Source organism: Meleagris gallopavo, chromosome 9 (assembly GCF_000146605.3).
Source record: "Meleagris gallopavo isolate NT-WF06-2002-E0010 breed Aviagen turkey brand Nicholas breeding stock chromosome 9, Turkey_5.1, whole genome shotgun sequence".
Lineage (NCBI taxonomy): Eukaryota > Metazoa > Chordata > Aves > Galliformes > Phasianidae > Meleagris > Meleagris gallopavo.
The window spans coordinates 13,052,486-13,079,597 of NC_015019.2; the positions used below are offsets into that span (position 1 = coordinate 13,052,486).

The 27,112-nt window shown below is 40.4% G+C and overlaps 3 protein-coding genes across 7 annotated transcripts in view; 1 reads left to right on the plus strand and 2 right to left on the minus strand.

The window, feature by feature from the left end:
* LOC109369088 (UDP-N-acetylglucosamine transferase subunit ALG13 homolog) overlaps nucleotides 1-3,018 on the minus strand; it is a 4,287-nt gene extending 1,269 nt beyond the window's left edge. The window contains exons 1-3 of one of the 2 annotated variants that reach the window (XM_031554687.1): nucleotides 2,761-2,853; nucleotides 2,504-2,666; nucleotides 2,139-2,277 (exon numbers count right to left, since the gene is read on the minus strand). In XM_031554687.1, the coding sequence (XP_031410547.1) occupies nucleotides 2,139-2,209 (71 nt within the window). In that variant the 5' untranslated portion in view covers nucleotides 2,210-2,277; nucleotides 2,504-2,666; nucleotides 2,761-2,853. Of the gene's footprint in view, nucleotides 1-2,138; nucleotides 2,278-2,503; nucleotides 2,667-2,760; nucleotides 2,854-2,887 lie in introns of those variants that run through there. The other variant, XM_019618274.2, reaches the window with a different exon arrangement.
* A 31-nt stretch (nucleotides 3,019-3,049) lies between these two features.
* DCX (doublecortin) overlaps nucleotides 3,050-27,112 on the plus strand; it is a 136,741-nt gene continuing 112,678 nt past the window's right edge. The window contains exons 1-2 of one of the 4 annotated variants that reach the window (XM_031554683.1): nucleotides 3,050-3,144; nucleotides 4,626-4,844. The gene's annotated coding sequence lies outside the window, so the exon portion shown is untranslated. Of the gene's footprint in view, nucleotides 3,155-3,982; nucleotides 4,845-7,108; nucleotides 7,377-27,112 lie in introns of those variants that run through there. The other 3 variants (XM_031554684.1, XM_031554686.1, XM_010715367.3) reach the window with 3 other exon arrangements.
* Nucleotides 16,442-26,984, minus strand: SERTM2 (serine rich and transmembrane domain containing 2). The gene is made up of 2 exons (XM_031554688.1): nucleotides 26,462-26,984; nucleotides 16,442-22,083 (listed from the first exon to the last, which is right to left on the minus strand). Exon 2 carries the CDS (start codon nucleotides 21,542-21,544, stop codon nucleotides 21,266-21,268), a length of 279 nt encoding a protein of 92 aa, XP_031410548.1. The 5' UTR covers nucleotides 21,545-22,083; nucleotides 26,462-26,984; the 3' UTR covers nucleotides 16,442-21,265.

The window sequence follows — 27,112 nt, forward strand, 5'->3', positions numbered from 1 at the left end:
AGTTCATCCCAAAGGAGATTTCCCTCCCTGCCCCTCATTTTCTCCCTTTTTTCATACTACTTTAACACTGAAACATGTTCTTTCAAACTACTATAACACTAAAAATAAGGACTTAAGCTGAAATGAAAAAAGACCGCGTAATTTAGTGAGCCCCAGCCATCAATGGCAGAACACACTTCAACATAAATCACAGCTTTCATGGGCCAACTCAGCTCTGACTTTTCAGTCTTCCGTGGCTGCAATGATGGTATACTGAATAAAGCCTGAGAATCTCCCAATATGGTTTATGGTGAATTCATCCCATGTGAATACATGGCATTAGTCCTCCACTCAACACACTGCCAGAGATAACAGCTAAATCAATCTGTAAGCTTTCAATTATCAGACTGCAAATAAGTCTCAAATGCTAAGCACTATTCAAAACTGAAATAAAAATGCCTTTCTGTTCCCAAATTACAGACCTTCGGTTATAGCTCTTCTAAAACATGCAAAATCCTATCTGCAGGGCAAAAGAACAAGATGCAGAATAAACAACAGGAATTGCGTTTCGTCTGCTTTCAGTTAAAAGGTCATTTGTTGTTTATAGAGTGCAACGGATCATAAACAATCATAAATAAAGAGAAAACAGCCAGATATGGTCAAAACAAGGATAGCAAATGAAACTAATAGAAGCCAGGATGAACACAAACAAAAGGAGCTGCGCTTTTTTTTTTTTTTTCCTTAAGTGAAGATAGCAAATCAGTGAAATTCCCTGTCAAAGGATGTAATGTGGTAGATTCAAAAATTTGGTTAAAGTAGGAAAAGTGGTTAAAGTGGAAGACAGATGTATTTGAAATTACTAATCCTACAGCACCTGGCTTAGGTCAGCCCTGAATCAAACTACTCAAGTGTTAGAGGGAAAATAATAGAAGGAAATGCTTTTCATTCTTGTACTACATATTGCCACTGCAGATAGAATACTGAGCTTCATGAACTCCGGATCCATATCAGTAAAGGCCATTCTTATGTTAGTTTTTTTCCTAAATACTCCAGATATTTTCATTTTTCTTATGCAGTCAACTTCAGCACACTTCAGAAGGGAAGTCTACATGGCAATACAATGAAATTGAGTACTAAGTCTCTAGGGAGCAAGTTACTCCTTATAGCTCATGGTTTTCAACTGTTGGTCTGGGTTGTAGTAGCAGGACTGAAAAAAGAATTAAAAAGGAAAGAAAAGACAGATCAAATGAGTTAACAAAATCACAGAATTGTAAGAGTTAAAAGGGACCTCCGGACATCATGAAGTCCAACCCCTCTGCTAAAGCAGATTCCCTACAATAGGTTACACAAGAAGGCAACTTGGCAGGTCCTGAAAATCTCCACCTTTCTGGGCAGCCTGTTCCAGTGCTCCATCATTCTTACAATAGAGTTCTTCCTCATGTTTTTATGGAACTTCCTGTGTTCCAGTTTCTGCGTTGCTCCTTGTTCTATTATTGCTCACTCCTGAATAGAGTCTGCTCCCCATCAACTTGACTCCCACATTTCAGATATTTATAAACAGGGCTAAGATCCCCTCTCAGCCTTCTCTTCTCCAGACTGAACAGCCCCAGGTCTCTCAGCCTTTCCTCATGCAGGAGATTCTCGAGGCCCCTCATCATCTTTGTGGTCCTCCACTGGACTCTTTTTTGAACTGGGAGACACAGTTCTAGATGTGGCCTCACCAGGGCAGAGTAAAAGGGGTAGAATCACCTCCACTGACCTGCTGGACACACCCTTCATGATCTGACCCTAGGATACCGTTGGCCTTCTTGGTCACAAGGGCACACTGCTGGCTCTTATCAACCAGGATCCCCAGGTCTTCTCCCCAGGTGATTTGCCAGCAGGTCATCCCCTAACCTGTACTGGCGCATATGGTAATTCCTACCCAGGCGCAGGACTCTATCTATGGAAAAGGTACCTATGGAAAATCCACCCTGCAAATAAATGAAAGACAAGCACCCCTGAGGTCTGCGCCCAGTGAGGAAGCTTACTGAGGTACATGGTTAGTGTGATTTTGTTACAGAGAAAGATGTAAGTTTTCTTGCTACATTCTCAATACTGTAATAACAGTTATGCTCCTGAGCACTGCATTCGGTTGGACAGCCGCAGAAGCTCCATACCTGCAGTTACAATAGAGGACATGTCCATCTTTGTGGAGCTGACGTGCCAGCTCCAGCTGATGATTGTCCATCAGCTTCTCATTTATCACCACAAGCAGCGGCTTTCCTTCCTCCAGAGTCTCCAAACAGCTACCTGCACCTGCAGGAGAAGCAGAAAGCAATCAGTGTTTGCAACAACCGATGAAACATCACCCTACTCGCTCCTGGAGCATCAGAGACTCCTGAACGCCAACATTTTATTCCCACAACTTTCAGCCGCGGACATGAGCATCCTATGCCAGCTCAGCCCGGTGTCTCACAGCGCGGGCCACCACCAACCTCCCCGCCTGCCCCAGAGCACACCTCGGCAACCCGCCGGGCCCCACCTGCGTGGCTTATGACCAGGTCGGCGCTCCGCAGGTCCTCAGCCAGCGACTCCTTGAAGCGGAACACCTCCCGCACGAAGGCCGGGCCGTGCTGAGGGGCGGGCTGCAGCGCGCCCCGCCCGATCTGCAGCACCAGCTGCCGGCAGCCGCGGCTCCGCAGCACCTGGGACGGAGGAACGGAAACAGGGGATAGGCCGCGGCCCAGGACTGCCGGCTCTCCTTCCAGCGCTTCCCGCTCCTCTCGGAACGGCTCCCACCTCCCGCCCTCCGTGCGGCTTCGCGCTTCTCCCCCACAGTCGCCCCGCGCAGGCGCGCGTCTGAGGCACGGCGGCCCGGCCGTGAGGGGCGGGCTGGGACTCTCCTCCTGCAGTTCCGCCTCCCCACCTGTTCGGCCGCAGGGGAGGAAACGGCCGCGATAAGCTCATCGAAGCTGGTAGTGCCCACGGTAACGAAGACGGACTTCATGGCCGGCGACAGCACGCTCCACCGGCGCCCGAGCTGCGCCTCGGCTGCGGGCAGGCGGGCGCCAGAGGGCGCGCCAGGCCCGTTCCGGCGCTTCCCAAAATGGCGGCCGGCTGAGGGGCAGCTCCCGCTTTCCAGCTCCGCCCACTGCGCTCCGTTCGGTTCTGCGCCGCGGAAGGGTCAGTGCAGGTGCTGCTCTTCACAGAGGAAAAAAGTGTATTGAAAAAGGGATTCAGTTCTATGGGTTTTTCGCTCCACGTGTTATTTTAGAACTTGCGGTCCGCTGTAACCGGCTGGTGGGACCGCTCACAACCTACCGCGCCCACATCACAGCCCGTTCTTTAATGGCTGTAACTGACCCGGGCCAGGAGGGGATCCCCGGGTTTATCCCATCCCTCCTGTGACACTGACTTGCTTCGAGTATTGCTACCTTTGTAGATGCCACTGTCCCTTCTTTCTTTGCTTCTGTTTCATTCCACTTCCTTTCCTCAAGTCTACATGGTGGGAAGGAAGGTGTCTCTCAATGGAAGAATTGCCAGAATTAGCTAGATTTAAAAAGCCATTTTTTCATTGGAAAGCATGCACTTCTACATACACAAACACATTTTACATACAAAAAAAAAATACCAAAATAGCATTTTTCTTAAATAACCTGTCCTCACTGAGGAAGTTATCAGCCCAGAAGGCTTGTTTAATGCATCTGGAAAGCTTCTGGAATGTGAATGGTACCAGCTATTGCCAGTTTGTGCTTTCTTAGCCTCCTCAGTAACTACTTTCTCTTCAGTAAACAGTAAGTTTGGGAGTTCAACTTTCAGAATTGAATTTGTCTGCTGAGAGCATTAACACAAATACTGCTGCACACTGGTGTAAGTGAGGTCTGGAACATCACAGCAGGGACTTCAGTGACAGGATGGATGCTTTCCCAGCTGGAGAGTCCCAGGTGTCAGACACTGGAAAGCTAACACAGTGAAATGCTCTCAGGGAAACAGTCTCTGAGCTTGTTGTTAGTGAAGAAAACATGAGTTAACGGAGGTAGACTAGGACAGACACAAAATAGCAAACTAAGGAATCAGCAGCAAACAAACATTCAAAATTTTCTATCACCAGCATCCACTGACATTTGCCTAAGGTCACCAGCCCATGTCAGTGGGTTTTTGCTGAACTGGTCTCCTCAACGTAAAGATTCTTAATAATTTTGGCTATGTACTCTGCCCAGACCCTCCCCTCTTAAAAAAAAAAATAAAAATTCACAGATACTGTCATTGATAGAGGAGATGAAAATGCATAACACGTTCTGATTGCAGCTCAGAAGAAAACAAAGGGAAATCAGGACTAGGAGTTCTAATCTGATTTCTTTTTCTCACTTTGCCACTGACCAGTGGTAGCACCTTGAGGAGGTGTTCATCTTTATGTATCTGCAAGGCTGCATTTAGCAGCTTATCTCCTCTAAAAGTTCCTGTGGAGCTGATTACATTGATGCATAAAGAATTAAGTCATTAAAAAAAGCAGCAAATTCTTATATTTAAAATATTTTTTTCCCTCTTATCATCCTTCCATTGGCCTTTTGAAATACGTATGATTGGTATCACTGAATACAGGTAGGTTCCCTTACTCCCTATTGCCTTTTCTCTGAGTGCACCTCTTTCTGTTGATGTTTCAGGCTGATCTTACTGCCTTCTTAAGACGACTAATGAAAAGTGCTCCCTTGAACAAGTGCGTGTTGGCTCCCTCTGAGCTGTGATTCCAGGAGCCAGGGATAGGAAATCAGGAAGGAGCTGAGGAGGGAGATGGAAGCCTTTTCTGGAAAACATACTGTTCGTTGCTAAGCTGCTTCAAATCAGTTGTGAAGATGAAGTCAGCAGTAGATTTATTACCTCAGGTACATTTTCCCTTTTGATGAAATCCTGTTGTGGAGAGAGAGAAAGTGTTTATTTTCCACACAAATGGAGGAAAACAACAAAATGTACAACAAAACAAACATAAAATGTGTTAAAACAGATAACTCCTGTTATCCTCTTGCATAAAAGGAACTGGCAGCTTTCTTAAGTGTAACGCAGCATATAGTTCTATGAAGAGAAAGCTACTCAAGTTAGATATCTAAATCTATTTGTTCCCTGAATTAAGTTTAATATATGCAGTCACAGCTGTATGCATTGCAGAGCACTGTATGCATTGCACAGTGTTCCAAGAAAGATGTAGAGAAGATGGAGCCAATCCTGAGGATACCTCTGATTGCCATGTTAATGGCTCATTCACAATGCTCATTAGCCCCCTGTTGTTTCCATTTAGCATAATAAGCTACATTACAATTTATTTTTTATTAAAGCAAATGGTACTAGCAGTAGACACAGGAAGAGGGTACTTTATCTTGAGAAACACGTTGTTAAGCAAAACAATATCAGTCCTGAGTGCTCAGGGCCTTAGCGGCAGCGATCAGCCTCATGCTGCTCATAAAGAGCATAAAGCTCTCTCTCAGAGAAAGGAAGCCAGACGCTAAGTAGAGATGCAACACAAGCTAGGCAGAGACCTCACCCACAGGGTGCGGCCCAGGTGCTCTGGAGAAAGGTAACCAGAACAGCTATAACAAGTCCAGTCAGCAGTTTAGTAACCATCGGCAAAAATAAGGTAACAATTTATCTCCAAGGTTAAACCGGGAAACCTATATAGCAACTCAAAAAACTAAGAGGGAAACCATCTCACTTCTCCCTTTAGAGCCACAGCTTTAAGCAAAGCTTCTCCCACCTATTGTATGTCCTCCTACACATCACCACAACCATCAGAGGTTGTGGGATAAAGGCTCCAGGTGAGGCTCATCAAGTCAATCAAAACATATTGGTGCAATTTAGGGGCCTGACAGATGATTAATAGGAAGTAAAAGTCTAGAATGATAGAAAGAACACTAAATTTGCAAGTGCATCAGGGATGAGTGCCAATACATCTGTAAACTTTTCTGAGAAAAGTAAGGGTTAATGAAGTTATTTTTTTTAATAAGGATAGAATTTAAGTATATTGAAATGCTTTCTTTTCTACTTCATTATTTGATATTAGGTTATGTTTCTGTAGTTTAGCAAGTTACTGCTTGTTTGTAATTAATGTACTGTAACTCAGCAGTTGCATGCTTTTGCTCTGCACAAATGATATGTAAATCCATCATAATGAGGTAAGTCTATGCATTCATTCTTCAGTTATAACAAGTTTAGAATGGTTGTCACTGTTCCTCAGCTATGATCTTGATTTCAACTATTCAGTAGTAACTTAAAGGTCCTATGAATTAAGGCGCTCTTCAGAAAACATTCTGTATACAAGCAGCAAGTTATTTATACTTTCCCTATTTGTTCCTTCAAACTTCAACATGCATATAAAGTAAAATGAAGATGCTTTTAATAATTAGTCTTTCTGATCCTTAAGTGAGAAATTGGAGTGAAGGCTGCCTAGTATTACCACAAGTTAAATTCCACTTTCTTAACAATGCTTTGGAAGACTCACAATTTAAATGAAACACTGAATGTTTTAGGAAGATACTGTCTTAAGTAACAATAAACACAAGCAGGTCAAGGGAAAAACAAACAACAATTACTGCCCCTTCTTCAGAATTTGGGAAGAATTTCTATTATTGAAGTAGTGCTTTTCATCTTCCCAGAAGTAGAAGATCTGATTGCACAGGAGCATAGTGATTGAAGGATATTTAACTATACTCAGCAAGTTCCTAAAACAGATCTAATGCTACTAGTCAAATAGCAGTAGTCTTTCAGCTTATTCAAAAATATCAGAGTAAGCACCTGTACAGTTGAAGGAGCAGCACAGTTAGGATAGTAATTTACAGGCATTATAGTTGGAAAGGTTTTCATGGTAAAAAAGAAACAATCAAAGAAGAAAAGTTCACCTATATCCTAGGTTTGCAGTGGAAAACTCCAAAAAGGAGAAATTTCTGGAAAGAAGTCCTACTCTAGTGCCAGTCAGCCCTTAAATGGGGTCTAGGAGGGGTGGAGCCAGGCTCCAGCCCTTCTGATCACACAGGTGAATTGCCTTCACCTATACTCCCATGGCTAACCGAGTCCTTGCCTCAGGTGATCAATCAGTGATTCAGGCCGTGACTCAACAGTTCACATACAGCACCTATCAATAGAGAGTCCTTAACATGTAACCGTTTGTAGACCTTGCGGAAAATATCTGTAAGGGAAACTGTTAGGTTGTGGCCTGAACTGATGATTGGACTCCTGGTATAGGGGTGTGGCTGGTCCAGGAAGCACAGGTGCAAACAATTAACCTATGCTTCCCATGTGACTGGAGCAGTGGAACCTGGGTCCACCCCCAACCAGACTCATTTAAGAGTTAGCCTCTGAGAGATTATCTGGCTGGAAGTCACTTTGTTAGGACTGTTCTCTGGCTAGAGATCCTCACTGTTAGTGGGGTAAGTCAACTTTTTTCTTTGTATGTCTATTGGTCTTCCTGATAATGTATTGCCTGGTGTTATGAAAATATTTCATTGGAAGAGTTTCACTATTTCATAGGGGTAGCTGATATTATGTGTGATTTTACTTGAAATAAGGATTAAAAGCATAACTGTTAAGATGTTGTATATTTAGGATTGTGTTTCACTATGTTCTGTATCTAGTTCTTTTGTGGCTCTTCTTATTGTAAGAGCACTGAATTTTGCTCTATAAGATTCTATTTTGTTCATTTGTCTTCTAGAATGAAGATTATTCAGAAATCTCTGAAACAATTTCTGAAGTGTAGAGTACACCTGTGTGATTTTAGAGGGCTGAAGTCTATGTAGGAGGCTGAAGGAGGTGGGCTTTTTCCACCTGGAGAACAGAAAGCTACCTTAGTGTGACCTTCCACTGCTTAAAGGGAGCTTATCAACAAGAGGAAGATTGACTTCTAACACGAACAGGTAGCAATAAGATAGGGGGAATGGTATTAAACTGAAGGAAGAGAAATTTAGATATTAAGAGAAAACTCTTTACTCAGTGGTGAGGTACTAGTAGAGGCTGTCCGGAGAAGCAGTGGATGCCCTATCCATAGAGATGTTCAAAGCCAGGTTGGGTGGGGTTCTTGTTAGCCTGATCTGGTGAGTGGCAATCCTGCCTACAGCAGGAGGCTGGAACTAAATCAGCTTTAAGGTCCTTTCCATCTTATGCTAGCTTGATGTTTTCAATGTGTTACTGAAAAGTCAGTGTCTTCTGCAGTTTATGCTCACAACATTGTGCTGTTTAGGGACTAGAGGAGAAAAAAAAACAAACCTTACAAACAATATTGCAGTGATATAAACTTGCTTCAGAGTTTTCACAGAGCAATGGAGGATATATTCCATTTGCACATTGAATTAAGCTTGTTAAAGTGGACTTAAACTAAAATGGGTAAGGAAGGGGGAAGTGATTCATTGAGGGACTTAATCCTATCCTCATTTGTAATGTGGGCCATAAGCAGGCTGAGTGCTTATGTATGATTCATTTATCTGTAAGAACTACAGATCAGTCACAAAATGATTTATTTGGAGCTGGTCCCTGCAATTCTAAGGCAAGTGAAGATCAGGTAATACAGACTTGGTGTTATGCTTTGTTCTTGTCTGTTTGTATCCTGTGTATGATACTCATACAGCACACAGCTCAGAGTGATCAGGCAGATTTAACTGCATTTGTTCACAATTAATTTGATTCCCTGAATTACACAAGCATTAGTATGAAAATGCACACAAAAAAAGGCAGGATTGTGGCATGTTGTGCTTAGGTAGGTGCAATTGCCCAGTTTTTAAAGCCAATGTCTACCTCTTGATTGCCATTAGTAGCTGGGATGGCATTCATTTAGCTGTGTGATTCAGGCAGTGAGTGACTCGCATTTGGGGCGGTTTGTGTGGAACAGTCCCTTGCTTGGGCTGAAGCGTCTCTGCAGATCTAGGTGTTTCTCTCTAGGCTAGAGTGTGTACACTGAGGGAGTGTGAGATGTTTATCAAAAGAAGTATGGGGTCGAGCTGACATAATGTAATCAAGATCCAAGAGAAAAGTTAGAAGAGGGATGAAATAGATGATGCTTTCCTGTGTCCATCTGTGCTTTATATGGCATAATTTATATTCTGGTATAATCTTCCCATGACAACATCTGGGTGAGAGACTAAAGATGGACTGAATGCAAGCTGGTTTTTGTTAGGTGAGAGATCATGTATGCTGCTTTCTTTCTCCTTAGCCATTCTTTGAAATGTTCCTGGTTTTCTTTTGATGGCTCAGTTTTGAACACTGTCTCTTTGTATTCAACTCAGCTTGCCACAGTTTGCCCTGAAAGCTCCATAATTATATTATTCAGGCATAAGAAAATGCATGAAAATAAACTACTCAGTTCACATCTTGCTTTTTGAAAACTACATACTGCCTTCAGTTTGCTCTTGGAGTCTAAGGACTACTCACAACTGCTGTAATTAAATTTTGCCAGGAGAAAAGTAAAGAAACCTGTAAGCCTGCAACATCTGATTTTGTTTGAAGGAAAAGAATTTTTAATGACTAGTTAAAACCACAAACCTGTTTTTCCTTTACTTTGTGTTTCATGTACAGTATGTTTCTCCTTTTGGCTTGTGATACGGTGCTGCAGTGGATCACGTGAGGTAGTACATTGTTTCATTTATTTCTACACATTTGTTAATTTGCAAGATAAGTAAAGATGAACTGGTGTTTCTTGTTGACTTCATATACATTTAAACTGAAAAAATGTTCTCTTTTCCTCTCTCCTCAAGCTGTGATGTGGTTCTTCTGAGGGATATTTCTGTTACTGCAGGGAACTGTCAAAATTTTGTGGAGTATATTTGAGGGAATTATTCCTTCATATTACTGTGATTCAGAGATGCCTGTTCTGGAAAAATGACAGGAATATTTGTCAAGCAGAGTTAAATGGTATAGTTTGAAATATTTCATCACAACACTGCTATGCACTTGAATTGTCACTTTATGGGTTTGTTATTTTACAGTGAGGTTTTTAGGCCTGGAGATGCACAAAAGCTCTGACTGAATGTTGACAGTGAAGGGAGTGTTAAATAATCTCTTCCTCAGGGCCAACTAAGAGAGGGCAGATGCTGAAGCAATGTGAAAAAGCTTTGTCCACTGACTAAGTATCCACTTCTGTGGTGGGAGAATGTGGTTTAGCTAGAGTAAGCAATGTATCAGTCCATCATCTGACTACTCTCACAGATTCTTTTTTTTATATATATTTGGTGGTACCTCCTAAAAGCTCCAGATTTTGGAGTTGTGATTATGATTTTTTTAAGGCCTTATGCTTCCAGAGAGGAGATTAAGGGAAAAATTACTGAAGTGAATCTTAAGGTCCTTAAGACTAAGGCATAAATAATACTACTTGTTTATCTGTAACTATGTATCTTTTTATTGCTTCTGTTTACTTTGTATTTAAACAGTGTCATGATATTTTGAATCCTGACTTTCGGAAGCTCTGGTCTTACTAATTCTGTGCCAATGGAAGTAAAGTTCTTCTGGACTTTGCTCCACATGTAAAGCAGATCATCTTTACAGTTAGATATGGCGTGTACTATATGAATACTTGCTATAGGAAGTGGGCTCAACTGGGCTGATACTTGATGCTTCTGATAGGTTTCTGTCATGGACGAAGTACTTGCATTATAGAACCTGAATATGGGCTTAATATGAAATAAAATTTCTCAAAGTTGGTCATTTGCAATGAAAGTTGGGAGGTTATAAAAAAAAAAAATAGCTTGAAGAATATTTTCAATACAGGCTGGTGTACAGGCATAGGAGGCAGTCTGAGCTCTACAGCAAGGTGTTATCCTGAGTAGATATTGTGATGTCTCTTGGCAACGGGTCTCCTCAGTTCCCCAGAGAACATATACTGGTGACAGTGTAGCACTACTCCTTAGTGTCTGTGGAAAACATGTGCTGCTATTCCTGCCTACTAGCTACCAGCAAGCACTTCCACAGCAAATCACTGTGTGAATGCCTTGCTATTTTATATCTCTGCATAATCCCTCTGACAACCAAATCTATTAAAATTCATTTTCATCCAGGTAAATCTAACTCCCTGAAATCAATTGAGCATTTTTCTTTGAAAGCATCTTGTGCTTGTGTGCATGTAATCAAATCCTGAGTTGGTCTTGCATGTGTTCTACAAGCACCAAGATACACTCTGTTTCAATTATTTTTTATATGTTCACTTTTAAGGGAATTAAAATATTACACTCAAGTAAACATATTTATGTCTTTAGTAAGGATCTTTGTATGAATGGAGTCCCTCCCTTTTCCCAGCCAATCCCTACTGTACAGGTACATAAAAACATCTGTACTCACCACACATCATAAGAATTGATAAGGAGAAGTCCTGTCTAAGTTTTGCCTTCTGCATGCTTATTATTTTCTGATGGCTCTCAGCAGCGGTACTTCTTGAAGGCACTTTGAAATGCTCTTCAGAATTCTTCAGGGATTCTGAAGTCACTCTACTGATAAAGTAGAGTTTGGACTTCGGAGAGAGATAGACAGGCTGAGTGTTCCATACAGTAGTCTAATTCTGCATGAGTAGAAAACAGAAAAGCAGGGGAGTTGTGCAAACATGGCCAGTGGCATTCATACCGCTAGAGGGCTGCCTGCATATGCTGCATTGATCAAAAGGCATCAAGCATGTAGGCTCTCTTTGTTTTGCCATTGCATTGCATGAGTATTTTTACACTTGCAATTACTTTTTTCCTTTCTCTGTCAAAACCGAAGTGAAAAACTGACAATACGACATGCACTTCCAAGCCTAACAATGGAGATAGCCACCACAGTTCTGCAAGAGGCCTCAAATATCAAAATGTCCTGCACTGAATCTGCCTATTGAAAGCAAATATTGTTCAAAGGGACTGAACTGTCTGCATTCTCCCCAAGTCTTTGTACCAGAGGCAGGGGTGCTAAAAGCAGCAAAAGAGTTATGATTCATTTATTTTTTTCATTAATAAGATGGTAAATTATTATTTACATCTCAGTTTTATTGGCATTAGGGATCAAAGTGGCCACTAGATACTTGCTGAAACTGTTGAGTTCAACTTGGAGGTTCTTAAAGTTCTGTCTGAACCATCTTTTGTTTGTATGTTTATATAACACTCATGCTGAGGAGTATTAATGAAGAAATATTTTTGTTATGCACACTTTGACCTTTTTTATACCACTAGAAATGCTACAAATATTCTAGGCAGAGGCAAACAAAAAGATTTATATTATGCAGTAAATTTCACAAAGGTGTTTGGTTTTTTTAATGTGATAAGGGTGTATGTAGAGAGAGGTGTAACAGATTTTTGTTAACACTTAAGGCTGGTAAACCTGAGTGTGTATCCCAGTGCACTGTACAAATATATATTCTTATTTAGGTATCAAAATAAGGTAGAATCTTCCTCCAGGATTTCTTGCATCATAATTCCAAGATAATATTGATCAGTTTAAAGTAAAATAAAAGTTTTAAAAAAAAAAAAACCTAGATTAATCCTAGGTGTGATTGTATGGCCTTGGATCTAAAACAGGTCTCAGTGTTGTATTTGGGAGAGTCATTATTGCTGCATGCACTGATGTCAAAGCAAGATACTTTTGGATTATTTTGTCCTTTAAGGAAGTGTTATTGAACTCATTGTAATCCCATTTTCTCCACCCTATAGCACACTTATGCATGACCACCTGTACTTCCATCTACAGTAACAGTCTTCATTTTTTTTTTTCATGAAAATAAGAGATTCAGATACAGTGATTGTTCATTTATGCAAGGCTCTGTATACCAATGTTTCCTGTTAGTGACACTACAAAGTGCTGTTCTTGTTACTGCTCCATATTAAAACAGTGATTCATTGTTAAAGAAATTAGTCCAAATGAAGGGCCTTGGTTTTATTTATCTGACTTTTAAGCATATCACAGATTGTGCTGGCAGCTGAGAGTAGACTGAAGTCTTTAATCAATCCAAAGGAGAGGTAGAACGTACTTGGCAGAAATACAAGTATGTCTCTGCCTGGCCTGGGAGATGGAACTGTAAGGCTGAGGAAATTCTTCATATGTCACAGCATGGCCCATTTCTTTGGTAATAGCACTGAGCTTTCAGTGAAGATGTGGGCAATTGGTCATTAGAAACTTGTCTGAGGGGGTTTGCAGGCTGCTGGGCAACCATTATATAGAAGTGTGGTGGGTTCCTATCAGTGTGTTGAAGTTAATCCAATGCCTTCACCATGAAGCAAATAAAATTATTTTTCTTTTCTTTATGAAATCGATATAATTGCCTGGCAGACCCCACTGTTGATACAGATACAATGACAATTCTGGCATGATTAATAAATATAAGTTAATTTTTCTGAATATAATGAACTTTGATGTTGAAATGATTCATGTCTAAGATCAAAAGGAAATGTTTTCTGAACTACAGTGTCTCATTTCCCTCCAGGGTCTTAGATTTGTCATGATAGGCAAAATCATTCCCTTTGGTTCTCTGCACCTGGAAATTTATTTCTCACTTTGTGAGTTGGTGAGGACTCTTGTAACTTCATAAATCTGAGACTGGACTTACACAATGCATTGCTGGAATATTATGCAAGTCACTTAATGTTTGGTTTGTGAACAGTCTAACCCAATGTGCTAATTAGCTAGAATAATTGCATATACATAGAATGCTGTTTTCTTCCATAAAAATAAATCTGTGATTGAGATGAATTTAACTGTGAGCTTAATAGTGTGCATCCTTGGTTTCTGAAAACAGCAAGATAATAGCAAATATTTTTGAGTGGTGTTTTCAGTTTTAACCAAGTATTTGTAACTTTTTAATTGTTAATATCACTAGTCCTTGTTACTGGTTTGTGAGATGAAATAAACTGTTTAAATATTGTTGTTTTCCACGATATCAATATCTGTTTGTAGTGGTCAGTATCTTATGATAGTAATCAATTGTTTACTGTGTAGTCTGGAACAATGTCTTCTGAGTGTTTTGCTTTGACATATGTGTATTTTTGTGCCATGATGAGTGTTCTTTTTCTGACTTGAGCTCAAAGGTGTCTGAGCAAGGAACACAGGGCAAAGCATGGTTGCTGAAATCTATTGCTTAGGAAACTAAGCAATGCAAATGCAAGTTATTTTCAATTTTCTTTGGGGCATTCTATTTTTTACATCAGACTTATCAAGACTTGATTCGCCTAAGGATATTTGCTGGTACTAAGTAATAATGATGTATCAGTTTTAAGTTGAACGCTGCTGCAGAAGTGGCTGCAATAGGAGGAATCAGCATGATCTCCCTAGAGTGATGTAACAAAAATGAACACCAATTACAGTGTATTCTATCCAGTGGGACTTAGCCCATCATTTTGTCTAATTATGGTGTGAATTCTATAATGGAAAAAACCCTTCTTCTGTAAAGAACTAATTCCCCTAGAAATACAAAAGATCTTAAAGGTCTCTATGCAATAAAGAGCCAGAGAGAACCTGTGCCAGCCTCTTACCAAAGTGGAAGGGGAAAAAAATAAACAACAAGAAAACAACAACAACAACAACAAAAAAGGAAAAGGGAGAGGATTACCCTGGGAGACAAGGAGGGAATATGAAATAGCTAGTAGAGACTCTTCTCAACCTTTATCTAGGCTTTATTTTATGTAAGAGCTGACTGTTCTGTGCCTAAGACCTTTACTGTCAATTAAAAGTTGGTAGATCTATTGACATTTACTTGATGAATAATGTTGGACAATAATTGTTGGGTAATAATAGAGAGATGTGATAAGAAAATGGCCGAAACAATCTTCTGCTATACTCCTAATAAGTTTAGAGGCACCCCAAACTAGCTCAGGAATGCTTTGTGTATTGTAATTTGTTACCAGATGTGTTACTACAAGAAATGGGTTGCTTGAGATAGAAAAAGGGTAACCTCCGACTCCTCACTCCCAGACCTATTTTTCAGACTAAATTCCAGCACAAATTTGGTTGGGCTTCTGTAAATGTGAGGTGGTTCATTAAGCTCTACTGAGGGTTGTTCAAAAGACAACTGAACAGCAAAAAAAAAAAAGTCAGCAGCTGAGAGAAGAGCTGTAAAGCTTCTTCAGCATGATAGAGGGTGGTTATAGATAAGAATGACAAAGACTAGACTACAGTCACTCAGGAACGAGTAACTGCATGTGTGCATGTCACGAGGCATCTGTTTATTCTGAGGTTTTAAACCTGCAGTATTTAATAAAAAAGGCAGTGTTTAACAGTGAATTTGCATAAAATGTCTTTCCCAACTTCCTGGTGGAATTGAGTCCAAACTCTTATTTTCATATAACAGAAGGTTTTTGCATCTTTACTAGTGATGATCTTTCAAACTAACCTACAAGAAAGAATAAGCAGCCATCCCAGGAGGAGGACTGCATGTTGCTTTTCTTTGCAGATCAGCTTAACTTTAAAAAAAAAAAAAAAAAAAAAAAAAAATTACTGCTGAAAGGTTATACCTGGGGAAGTGAAAGACCAGTAGAGCTGGAAATAATCACCTCAGAGACAGGCAACAGCTCTCATTGCTTTCTGGCCATGGGGACACTTGTTTGCCATGTTTGTCTTTCCCCAGGAGAGTAATTGATTCTGGAGATGTCTTTGTCTCTGAGAGTGATACTGTATGGCCCTTCTGCCTGCTCTAAAATACTGAGCTGAATCATGAGTAGGAGAATGCTAAAACCACATACTATGAATGCATCTAACAATAACACTTTGCTAGTCTGTTGTATGAATTACTGTTATGTGTCATATGTGTGTGCCTATATAAAATGGACTCTGACTTAAAGTTTTACTTGTATCTGCTGTGTGTCTTACTCTGTCAGCTGCTTTTGAGGTGTAAGCCAGCTCTCGGGTTTCCTCAGCAGAAGGAAAAAAGAGGCAAAGTTGCTGAACTAACCGATATTCATAAAATTCCTGCCTTTAACAGGCATGAGTGACATCAACTTTAGAAGTGTTGTCTATAAGCATTGTCTGAATAACAACTTGCTCATGAATATGGAAGGCAGCTGCTCACAGGCAGGCCTTCAAGAGGATATCTGGTTCATCCCACTACCTTAAAGCATAGTAAGTTCTTCCTAACCCCGTTGTTATTGTCTAGCATGGGCACAGAAAGCACTGAATTTCCACTAATGTATCCCTTTGGAGATATAATTCTTCCAAGTCTTGCAAAATTCATGGGAAAAGTTGAAATTTCACCAAATCTCACCTAGGCCAAGTGTGTATGTGCTTGTTGTGAATGCTTAACTGTACCTCCTGCAATGGGAGATGCTAATGCTTTCTGAACAGCCTGTATGTGGACTTAACACAGTGGGGCAATGGTGTGCCTGGTAGCAAATTGGTATGTACTTGCAAACAAAAGCGAAACAAAGGCAAAACAGCCCCAGTATTCTGATCTCAGTGGCTCCTTCCAGAGTAGCTTGCAGTTGCATCTATGGAGGATGTTGATGTGCTGTATTTGTCAGCTGTCCCTTCAGTGTTTGTTATGCTGTACAACAATAAATATCTTCAAAACTTAGTATATAATGTAGTACAACACTAGGCAAAACCAAGGGAATTCAGAATGCTCCTGTTTTGTTGGATGCTTTCAACAACAGTGAATGACATTTCTTTCCCACTAGGTACCAATATGTACAGAGTGCAAACTGGTATCATGTTACCACCTGGACTTCACATGTTGACAAATGCAGCACTGTAAGGACTGTTTTGAGATTTTTCCTGGTTCTTGTAGCATTAAAAAAAAACTGTAAAGAACAGTGAACTCACATCGGTTTAATTCTATTGTGACAAGCTGTAAGATTTGCTGGTGGAAGCCTCCTACTGGCTTCCTGGGCTATTAAGTACTAATTATGCCTCAGCTATTTTGATAAGTTCCTGGTAACCTGAGGATTATTGAGTAACATTATAAAAAGTGCTGCACACTGACTACAATGAGCATGAATTTGTTTGAATTAGGGTTGCTAAGGCATAAGGTATAAAACAGAGATTATCCTAAATTTATCTTCAGCAGATGGCAATTAGGTTTGTGTCTTTCAAGCTGATATTACAAGCTCACATTGCCCTAAAAAGCCATCTCCAGTTGCACCCTGTGTCGCAGTATTAGAAACAACTATACATTAGTTCTGAGACAAAGAAAGGATTCTGATCTGTGTATGATGTGTAAGGGACATGTGAAGAATGATGGGGTAGGTGGTGCAGAGTGCCCGAGCCTGTAATGCATTCAAATCCAGCTCATGGGTTTGTGCTGTCCTGTAGGTAGAGCCAGCACTTGCTTGCCAACAAAGTTCAAAGGTAGCCCAAGTACAACTTGCTTCTGCATGTCCCCTGCTTTTTAAGGAAGAATTTATCTGTCCAACGTCAGCTTGCAGGGGTGCCTGTGATATGTAGAAGTTTCCCAAATAGGTGCTGCTTTCTACCTCATCCTTCTGTAATGCTGGTAGGTATGTCTGTTCTTCATAAAGCCACAAAGAGATATCAGCCAGTAGCTATTGATGTACGCGTGTTTCAGGACTTGAAGAGGAAATAGGCTGAGGACAACAGTCTAGATTAAAAAATATGAATTGCTTGCAGAGAGGAAGAGATGTCAAGTAACAAAGCATGAGGTCTCATTTGACTTGCATGTGCCAGGATGCTGTATCTTAATCGATTGCTAATAAATGGGACTCATGAGTAGAACTTTGACCTTAGAGACAGGATAAATGTGGAGAGAGTCAGTTTTGGAAGATGTGGCTATTAGCTTGATCAAATTATAGTTTGAAAATGGGTTAATAAATATAGAGGACAAGGAAGGGAGGGAAATGGCTTCTGAATTATTTATCATTTGTTTCTCAGTTGACAAGTTTACATAGAAATGAAATTCAAGTGGGAGTATAGAGAGTGTAATTTCACAATTACGTATGAATTGAACAGATGTTTCCATATAATTTCAAGATCTGGTTTCACAACTTGGCATTACCTACATCTGGATGAATCCAAAAAAATCTAAGACTCAAAATTCAAATTCAGTTTAAGGCTATTTTTCACTCATGGCATCAGCAGGAGGAGCCGGCATCTTTCTTGCAACATGCTTTAATGCTGTAGCTGTCTATCTGCACTGCTGTGTTACCACATGTTAGTGCAGGATGAGGGCATATTTCTTTTTCTGGTGTAGACGAGGCATGCAACTAAATTTTCATGTGTCGGTCTTCTCCACAACTGCAGAATGGAGGAGGTGGTGAATTTAATAAATAGTCATGTCTCCTACTTCTGATTTGTACTAAAGATGCAAGGAAGCTATTGTGGTTCAAGCAAAACTTACAAAGACTGCTGGGGGTCTTCTTACAGAGATGCCTTCCTGAGGCCAGCAGGTAATTTGAAATCCATTGGCACCACCTGAACCTATTTCTGCATATGAACTTGCCTCTGAGATCCATAGCTTGAGAGCATTCTGCTAATAGTACAGAGCAATCAATGACTCACAGCTGATTGTGATGTCTCTTTATTTTTGATTTTTTTAATCAACTTTTTTTGTAGTAGATAAATGAGAAGGAAACAAACTGATAGGAGGTGGTATGGATATGATATCTTCAGATCCAGCAAATCCATGCAGATGTTACAGTTAGCATTCCTGGTAGCTGACTCGTCCCCTCAGCAAACCCAGGTCAAAACACCTCAACAGTCTCTTTTCTTACAGGCATGATGTCTTGAACTTCACAAATGGAAATGAATTGGGGAGGAAAAGCATACATTTGTTTTAAATAGGAAATGCAAGCTTTAAAATTTGCTGGCATTGTACAAATGATGCACTCACAGTACCTCTGAGAATGTAGATGTTTCAATGGACTTGATACTTTGTTTGAAATGAAGGAAGTGTAAAGGAAGACTTAGCTTTTTTTTGTATTAGGAGATATGGCTGTCTTTCTTAGTACTGTTATATGCAAATATACACAGTTTACCTAAGATACGATGTAATGATGTATAAACTATACACTGAATAACTTTCAAAGGGTTACAGGGCTCTTCTGAATTAACAAGGCAAAAACCCACTCCTGACTCTTATTTCTTGTGGCTTTTCAGCTGTGATCAGAGCCATGAGCAAGCTCAGATTCTGATACTGTCATTTTTCATTAGTAGGCTTGATATTTTTTTTGTTAGTATTTGAATCTTTCCTACTGCTTTTCATAAAGAAAGCTTTTCCACAGACTGTGTGCTGGAAGATTAATGTTTTAGTTGCTGATTTGGTATGATAGTTTATTTGAATCATAAATGAATTACAGGTTTGAAATGGAGCATCAAATAAACTGAGAGGTTGCACAAAGCAAGCTGGATGTTGACCCTGGGCTAGACTGCACCCTGATAGCTGAATACATGACATGTACCAAGCCAATTTAATCTGCATATGTTTTCATTACACTTAAGTGTCATTGACAAATGTTGCAGCCACATCTCTCAACTGGGTTAATATTCAAATTGTCATCACATAGAATTTGGACTCTTTTGCAGTGCTGAGAGTAGCACTCCTGAAGGACCCAACCATCCTGCCCGCTGATCTGTGCTGTGCCCATGGCAGAAAGCTTGAGGGTATCTAGCTTTTTACCTTCTTTTCCAGATAGATGTATATGGCTACTGTATTCCTCTTACAGTCAACATGCTATTTAACATAATCTAAGATTTAGTCTGTAAATGTTATATAAATGGTGCTATTCAATATGAGAAAGCAGGTTTTTTAAATAGCTTTGTGCTGAATACATCAGTGGACCAACCATACTTAGTATGGATGTAATTTGTTATTCCATTCTCCCCCACAGAATTGGCTAAAAAGGCAATTTCTCATAAAAACAGCTCACCCATACACAGACTTATAAGTGTAAGTAAAGCACCTGTGGACATGAAGCATCTGAGAAACAATTTATCGTTTCTGACACTGACTGTGGAGTCAGTGTCATTTCTATTTGTAGCAATATTTTTATGTGGGGAGTATGCACTTTTCAGGCCCTTAGAGGACAAAGTGAATTGACAGTAAGTGTATGCAAAAGTGAAAAGTACCAGAGGACTTTATTACCATGTTAGAGATGTTCTGTAATCTTCTGTAATAGAGAAGATAAGCTGGGTGAAATCCATGCCCTTCAGAGGTGTAGCTGAATCTTCTTCAAAGTTTACCTCTAAGATGCAGCGGAACTGTTATGCCTTATTTTATTCCATTTTTCACATCTACAGAAATAAGTTTATCTGTGTATCTTTCATAGGTGAGAGGATTGGGGTCAGGTTGTTACTTCATAAATTTAAGTAAACATTTCTTCTCATTCTTTTAACTGAGTCACCAGGATATTTGAATCCAGTCCTGTCTTCTAGTGCTCAGTCTGTTTTGCTTTCTATCTGCGTGTTCCCTACTAGACTATATCCAAAGCTGTTCCCTCTTCATTATTGCAGTGCCAGATTTTGGCATTTCTTTAATTTTCTACGGAGAAAAAGAACGAAAAAAGCTTGGGAAGAAGTCATCTGTCTAAAGAACAAAAAAAGAAATTTCTCTAAAGAAAACCCAACATGAGTATGAGATTGAAAATTATTCTGAATTTGTCTGTTAGGAAAACAATGTCCATCCTATTCCCAAATGTTACAATCCATTTTAGTTACCAAGTGATACTGGGAAGGCTGTAAGATATGACTGCATCTGTAATCTGCTCAGTTAATTTAAAGGAGAGCAATGAAGAAGTAGTGTCATAACATTTTTTCTCTTGCTGCTCATTTCCTGCTGTTGTTTTTATTTTATAAATTTTTATGAAGTTTTCTTTCTTTTAAGTGCTCTTTCTGATATCTCTATGGGGAACAGTTCAGTGTGAGAAACCAATAGTTCCAGCAGGTGATGAAACATTTGTTTACTACTGAAACTGTTGTACAAGTCTGCCATTCAAGTAGGAAAGATGTTTAATATTATCTTTCTTAAATAGGAGAAATGTCTGAGAATTTCTAGACCACCAGCTATTTCTGTATGTGCCTTGTAGGCTTTTTGCACTTAAGTCTCCTAACTTTGAATAGTCTCTTCTCAGGCAGAGAAATAGGACAGCAGATACAGACTCCAGTACATGTTCTGATATGCGTCTCTTTGCTTTGTCTTTCCTGGTTATGCATTTCATCGTATTCTGCAAGGGTTTTTTAGAGGAACATGAGTCTGACAGCAGTGATTTTCATAATGTAAGGCACACATGTTGCCTGATTAACAGCCAGTGGGTCCCAGCCAGTCAGAGTTTGAGTTCATGACAACAGGTCTTTTGTGCTGCTGTTGATGGTTATGCAGTAAATTATAGGGCTCATACAGGTGGGCAGAAGTTCTTTTCACCACATCTTTTCATGGGGGTCTCTAAGTGGTAGGAATCCTGAAGTGCATTTCCACATCTGTGAACTGCTGGCCATTCTCAGTGCTCTCTGGAGGTGTGGTGACTGGGGAAACAACATGCTTCAGGCGCAAAAGCATGGTGAAAAACAGTATGAGAAGGATTGCCAGAACTGTTAAGAACAATCCCACATACACATAGAGACCAGAATATTTATCTGCTGCTTTGTCTACTTCTGTAGCCAGAGTTGGATAATGAACACGTCCAGTCAAGTTTCCATGGAATTTGAAATAAATCTCAGTCATTGCTGTCAACCGTGCTACATTTTCTCTATTTACTTTCAACTTTAATGTCTTACCTCACTGGTGTCAAAAGAAGACAGATGGTGATATGACTTGCGTAAAATTCAGGAAGAAATGCTCTATCCTCTTGTCCTCAAACTGTTTCACGGAGTTAGCAGACTGCAAGTAATAAGCTTTTGTAAATTATAGTTGCTATCATAATGATAACAAGCACTAGACTTGTATTTTACATGGCCACCAATCTTCTATTTTGTCCTCAAAATCCTTGGCTGCTGCTTCTAGTAGGCCACCTCCTTTGGAAAGTGAAATGCTTTGGTTCTTCTTCCAAATTGATCTGCAAGGGGTTGTATAATTTTGCAAGTGCTGTTTTCCAAAAAGAGTAAGTTTTCTGCTGGCTTTTCCAACAGCAGGTGGTTTATTCCTGCATGAGATGGGGAAGGTTGGAGTCTGCGGGAAGTTTCTCTGTTAATCCAGGGTTACTGATGCTTGCTTGGAATACAGAGTTTCCAGTTTCTTGTAATGCATAATCAAAAGTTGTCTGTCTAGAAGGAAAAATGAGAGAAATGAAAGCAAGTTCAAAAATAGCCTAGTCTGTATGTGATAGCTTTAGATAAGAAATGAGTTTAATCCCTTGTCGTGGTCCTGTGAGCCGCTTAGGCTCAGTGCTTCTTCTGATCTATTTAAGTGGAGATTGGGCAGAGAAGAACTTTACGAGGTTCAACAAGGGCAAGTGCAGAGTTCTACAACCATGGAGTAATAACTGCATGTGCTAGTACAGGTTAATGGCTGACCTGCTGGGAAGGAGATCTGTGGAGAAGGACCTGGGTGTGCTGGTGGACAACAGGGTGGCCATGAGCCAGCAGTGTGTCCTGGTGACCAAGAAGGCCAATGGTATCCTAGGGTACATCAAGAAAAGTGGCCAGCAAGTCAAGGGAGGTGATTCTCCCTTGGAGGTGAGGACACATCTGGAGCACCATGTCCAGTTCTGGGCTCACCAAATCAAGAACATTCTCTGTAGGTAACTTTTAGAGAAAGTTCAGTGGACAGCCACAGTGATCATCAGGGCCTGAAGCATCTTCCTAATGATGAAAGGCTGAAAGTTTTGCAGCTGTTCAGCCTGGAAAAGAAAAAGCTGAGTAGAAACCCTGTAAATATCTAATAGGCAGGAATCAAGTGCATGGGGCTGGCTCTTTTCAGTGATGCCCAGTGACAGAACAAGGGGAAATGGGCACTAAAGGGAGCATGGGAAATTTCATATAGATATGAGGAAAGACTTCTTTACTTTGAGGATTACAAAGCATTGGAACAACCTGCCCAGAGAGGCTGTGGAGTCTCCTTCTCTGGAGATGTTCAAAACTTGTCTGGATGCCTTCCTGTGTAACCTACTCTAGGGAATCTGCTTTAACAGGGGGGTTGGATGCTCTCCAGAGGTCTCTTCTGGCCCCTATAATTACATGATTCTATGAAGTTCAGAGAAAGACCATGCAAGTCTAAATATTAGTCTCCTCTGGTTCTTACTTAAAGGTAAGAGAAGGCCTCACGGTCTATGGAATTAGGTATTTTAGAAGAAGGGAACAAGAATCCAGCAAGCGCCCTACACGTTTTTTGTTTGTTAGAACCCGTTGTTTCTGTTGCAGGGTACGCTTGTACTTCCAGTATCCCCGAGGTATAGTTGAAGAAAAATTCCCCTGAAACTCTCTTGGGCATGTAGCCACTGGGTTGTCAGGGTACCTATAAACAGCAACACCTGTTTTTGCTGGAATAACTGAAGTAAAGCATTTGCATTGTATTTTTGTAGCAAGTCTTGCAAACCAAGGCAAACAAACTTTTTATGTACAGATCATAAATCTCCCCAGAAAACAAAGTTTACAGTATACACAGAAATCCTCACACACAAATGCAGGTAGCACTACTATAAAAAAAAAGGCTATTAGAAATTTCCAGTCCATCTAAGGCTAGAGTATGTATAGAAATGTTTGTTTTTCGGAATATGCAGTTTGCTGCTGAACAGCTTGGGGGAACTGTAGATTTGAAAGCTTCAGTTAGGATGTAGTGGGGGTTGATTTGGGGTTTCCCTCCCGTACATACTCCATTTTATGATTAGTTCTCTGAGCAACTGACTTCAGGAGAAAATGCAAATATTAATAATGCAGCTACAGCTCTATCAAATGGAATAAATTAAGAAAGACTTCAGATTGTGGTGATTCCTAATTACAAGTGATTTTGTGTTCTTTAGAATAAAATACTTGAGGTATATTAAATGTATTCAGTTCTAGAAGAGAGAGTTCCTAGTCCTTCAGGATTTTCAACTTCTTTGATTTACAACCTCCAAAATAAAGTAACCAGTTCTCTGTGATTCGCAGATGTTAGTATGTGTAAGCCCTCCTGTTATGCTGCTAAGTTGTAAACATGAAAGGTGTCTATAAAAATGCCATTAGTTAGTAATACGGTGCTGATATGCTATTAAGGTGACTATTTTAATATCTTTCTCTGACTGGAGGAGACATGCAACAGGATCCTAATGTAAGAAACAGAAGATGGGGGCTGTTGGTCACACAAGTGGATTCACAGCTTAGATGGAAAGAGAGAGGGGTAGGGTGAAGTGTACTTTTTGGGTGCACATGCCCTGAGCAGGAATGTTTCACATGTCTAGAGGTCCCAGTGGATATGTCTGTACTGAACCCTGAGGATGAGCTTGGACAGAAGCATACATTCTGAACTTCTGCAGCCCATTTGCTTCTTGGTGATGTGGGTACTGCAAGCAGCCTCCCACAACCCTTGTGGGTGCTGTATTATTCTGCCCCCAGTGTACCAGTGACAAAGCAAGCAACTCTTAAGCATGCTTGAACATCCGGAGATGCTTGTGGACTAGTCTTGTTGTCTGGTTGTAGGGCAGCCTTGGGGCACCCTTCAAGGTCTCTACCAGTGAGCAAAAATTGCAGCCTTGTTATATAGTCTGTGGTACTGACTTGAGCAGGTTTGGAGCTGAGGCAGGAGCAGGGGATGTGAAGGCTGTGTCATAACCAAGCACTTAGGCAATCATAGGGTTATGTATCTTAACTCTGTTCTTCAGACATAAATGACATAAATGAAAAGTATTCCCCTGTGAGGAATATTCTCGTGACATAAAGCAGGTGGAAATTAATATGGCCAGTAACCTTCATATCATTTTAAACCTTTGTATTTAGTAAGATTTCCTTGTTGATAATGAAATGTAGTCAATCTGGAATCTGACATATGCATGCATTAAAGCACAGAGCAATGCCCATCTCCTCTGCTGTTTCACTGAGAGTAAAAGTCAGAGCTGGTTTCTCTACTTAAGCCATTAAGATTTCTCCTCCTTTATAAAATTAGACTGCAGAATGCTAAGGACATTAATCTTAAGTTCAATAATTAACTATAAACCAAGACCTTGAATTGAGAAAGCTCTGCTAATTAATAAAAGGAGCAGATTAACAGTAGAAAGTATTAGCAGTAGGGACTTGGCACAGCTTTCATTTTTTTGTAGTCTCAACTATAGAATTGTCAGGAGCGACCAACTACTCGGGCTGTTAAAAGCTGTGAAATTAACTACATCTTTTCTTTCCAGAAATAATTCAGTAGCTCCAGGCAGCAGTAAAGATTTCTGCTGTTCAATTTGCCAGTTATCTCAGTGAATGTATCTTTTTGGATGTTAGTAAATTCAGCTTGAACTCCCTCGTTTAAGGAATGCAGACTTGAAGACCGTGGAGATCAAGGTAATGTGAAAGTAAATGGGCACACAAAGGTTCTACAAAACCTGTGTATAAAGCAGATTAGTATTTATAACTTTGTGTAACTCATAATACTACAGACAAAGTCTCCCTGGCTACCCTTGGAGACCAGCAGTACGAGGACAAATTAAGTAGAGATTTATTAGAGAGCAGAGCAGCATAAGTGGGGCCAAACTTCACTATGATCTATGTTCTTCATCAGGGCTTTGTTGTTCTACTCTGGCTGGACAATATATCAGTTTCTAAGGAGTGTCAAGCACCGTTAATGCTCACTAATGCTCAGTGGATACAGACTGATTCCAAACAGACACTTCCTTTTCAGCAGTTTGTGCTCATTTTTATGCAAGTATTAAAAACAAAAACAGAACACTTCATTTAATAAAAGAAAACGACAACAGCAAAACAACAGTAATGAAAATAGATGCCCCAAACGAAACACCAATGAAGTTTCTCTTTGGAGTATGTCTTAACAAGAGAGCAAATCTGTGAGCCAAAACTTCATGAGTATTGCAATTACCACTCTCCTTCTGCAGCTTCAGGAACTATCAAGATTTTCCCTGTTCTTAGGAAGCCTGCATGGCCCCTTTGCACCTTTGTAGGTCACAGAGAAGCAGAGAAAAAGATATTTCCCCCTTCCTCCCCCCCTAACCTCCCCTGAAACAATGCAGACAGACAACAGAAATTTGTTTTGCAACTCATGTCTTATCTCACTTATTTCCTTTTACTTCCAGATTGCTTTAAGTGTCACCTGCTAGCAGGGCATCTCTGAAAGTGTGGGCAACTGAGTTCTTTTGCTTTTCCAGCTAATACTAACATTATTGCAATGAGTAAAGTGGGACAGAAGAGAATGATTAGTCCAAAGCAGTAAGGTGCTCTGAGCTGTCTAACAAGCACAGAAACATTTCTTTTAGAACACAGACACTACCAGGTGTATTCTGTCTAGGTGACTTTTAGAGATAAGACTGTTGAAAAAATGCAAACAAGGTTTTTAAATATCAGTTCCATCCATGGCTTGTGTTTTCTCCAGGGAGTATCTGAGAGAGAGGAGAGGGGAGTGTCTCTTATTTCAGTGGTGGTGTTTTTTGTTCTTATGCTGAAATGCAAGTCAGTATGGTAGTGTCTCAGCTGTGACAGTGCATAGGGAGAGAACAGAATAAAGCATAGTTACCTTTCAGAAGCAGGAGTTTTGGGATTAGGCACTAGAGCAGCTGGTTCGGACCATGAGCTTGTTGATGTATCAAGGAATATCTCCTCCTAGGTAGTGGGATTAGTACAAAAATTTGCAGTCTTACTGTTGGATTCAGGATACTGTCTTTTTAGTGCATTTGGCATATCTGTTGCTTTCTCCTTTGCTCTTGAATTCGTGTGGTTTAATATCAGGTATGGCTCTTATTCCAAGTCTTGATGTCAGTTTACAATCTGACTCAACAGCATCAGAGCTGATGCTCTGTTCTTCGTAGGCAATAGGAGTAGAAGACAAGGAGATTTCTCTTTGTGTGCTTCACTGCTTGGATGGAAACAGTGTAAGCCAGTAATTCCCTCCCTCAGCAGCAGTAGGCAACAGTCAGAGCAGAGAGGATCGCAGCACTCCAGCGCTGCTGCATCTCGGCTGCAGGCGAGGAGGGAAGGGAGGGAGGCTGCCAGCTCATCACACAGCAAAGTTTGTGCAAGGTTCTTCTTAACCCTTTCGTGCTTGCAAGTGGTAAACAAGACTGAGCTTCCTTGTAGTTGCAGAGTAAGATGTGAGCCAGGAAGAAAGGGTATCAATTTCTTTCTGGTTTTCTGCGAATTGCAGAGTTGTTTTTTTGTTGTTTTTTTT

Bases quoted from the DNA above. Each gene is read 5' to 3' on its own strand.
- SERTM2 (XM_031554688.1), bottom strand. From the start codon at position 21,544: ATGACTGAGATTTATTTCAAATTCCATGGAAACTTGACTGGACGTGTT.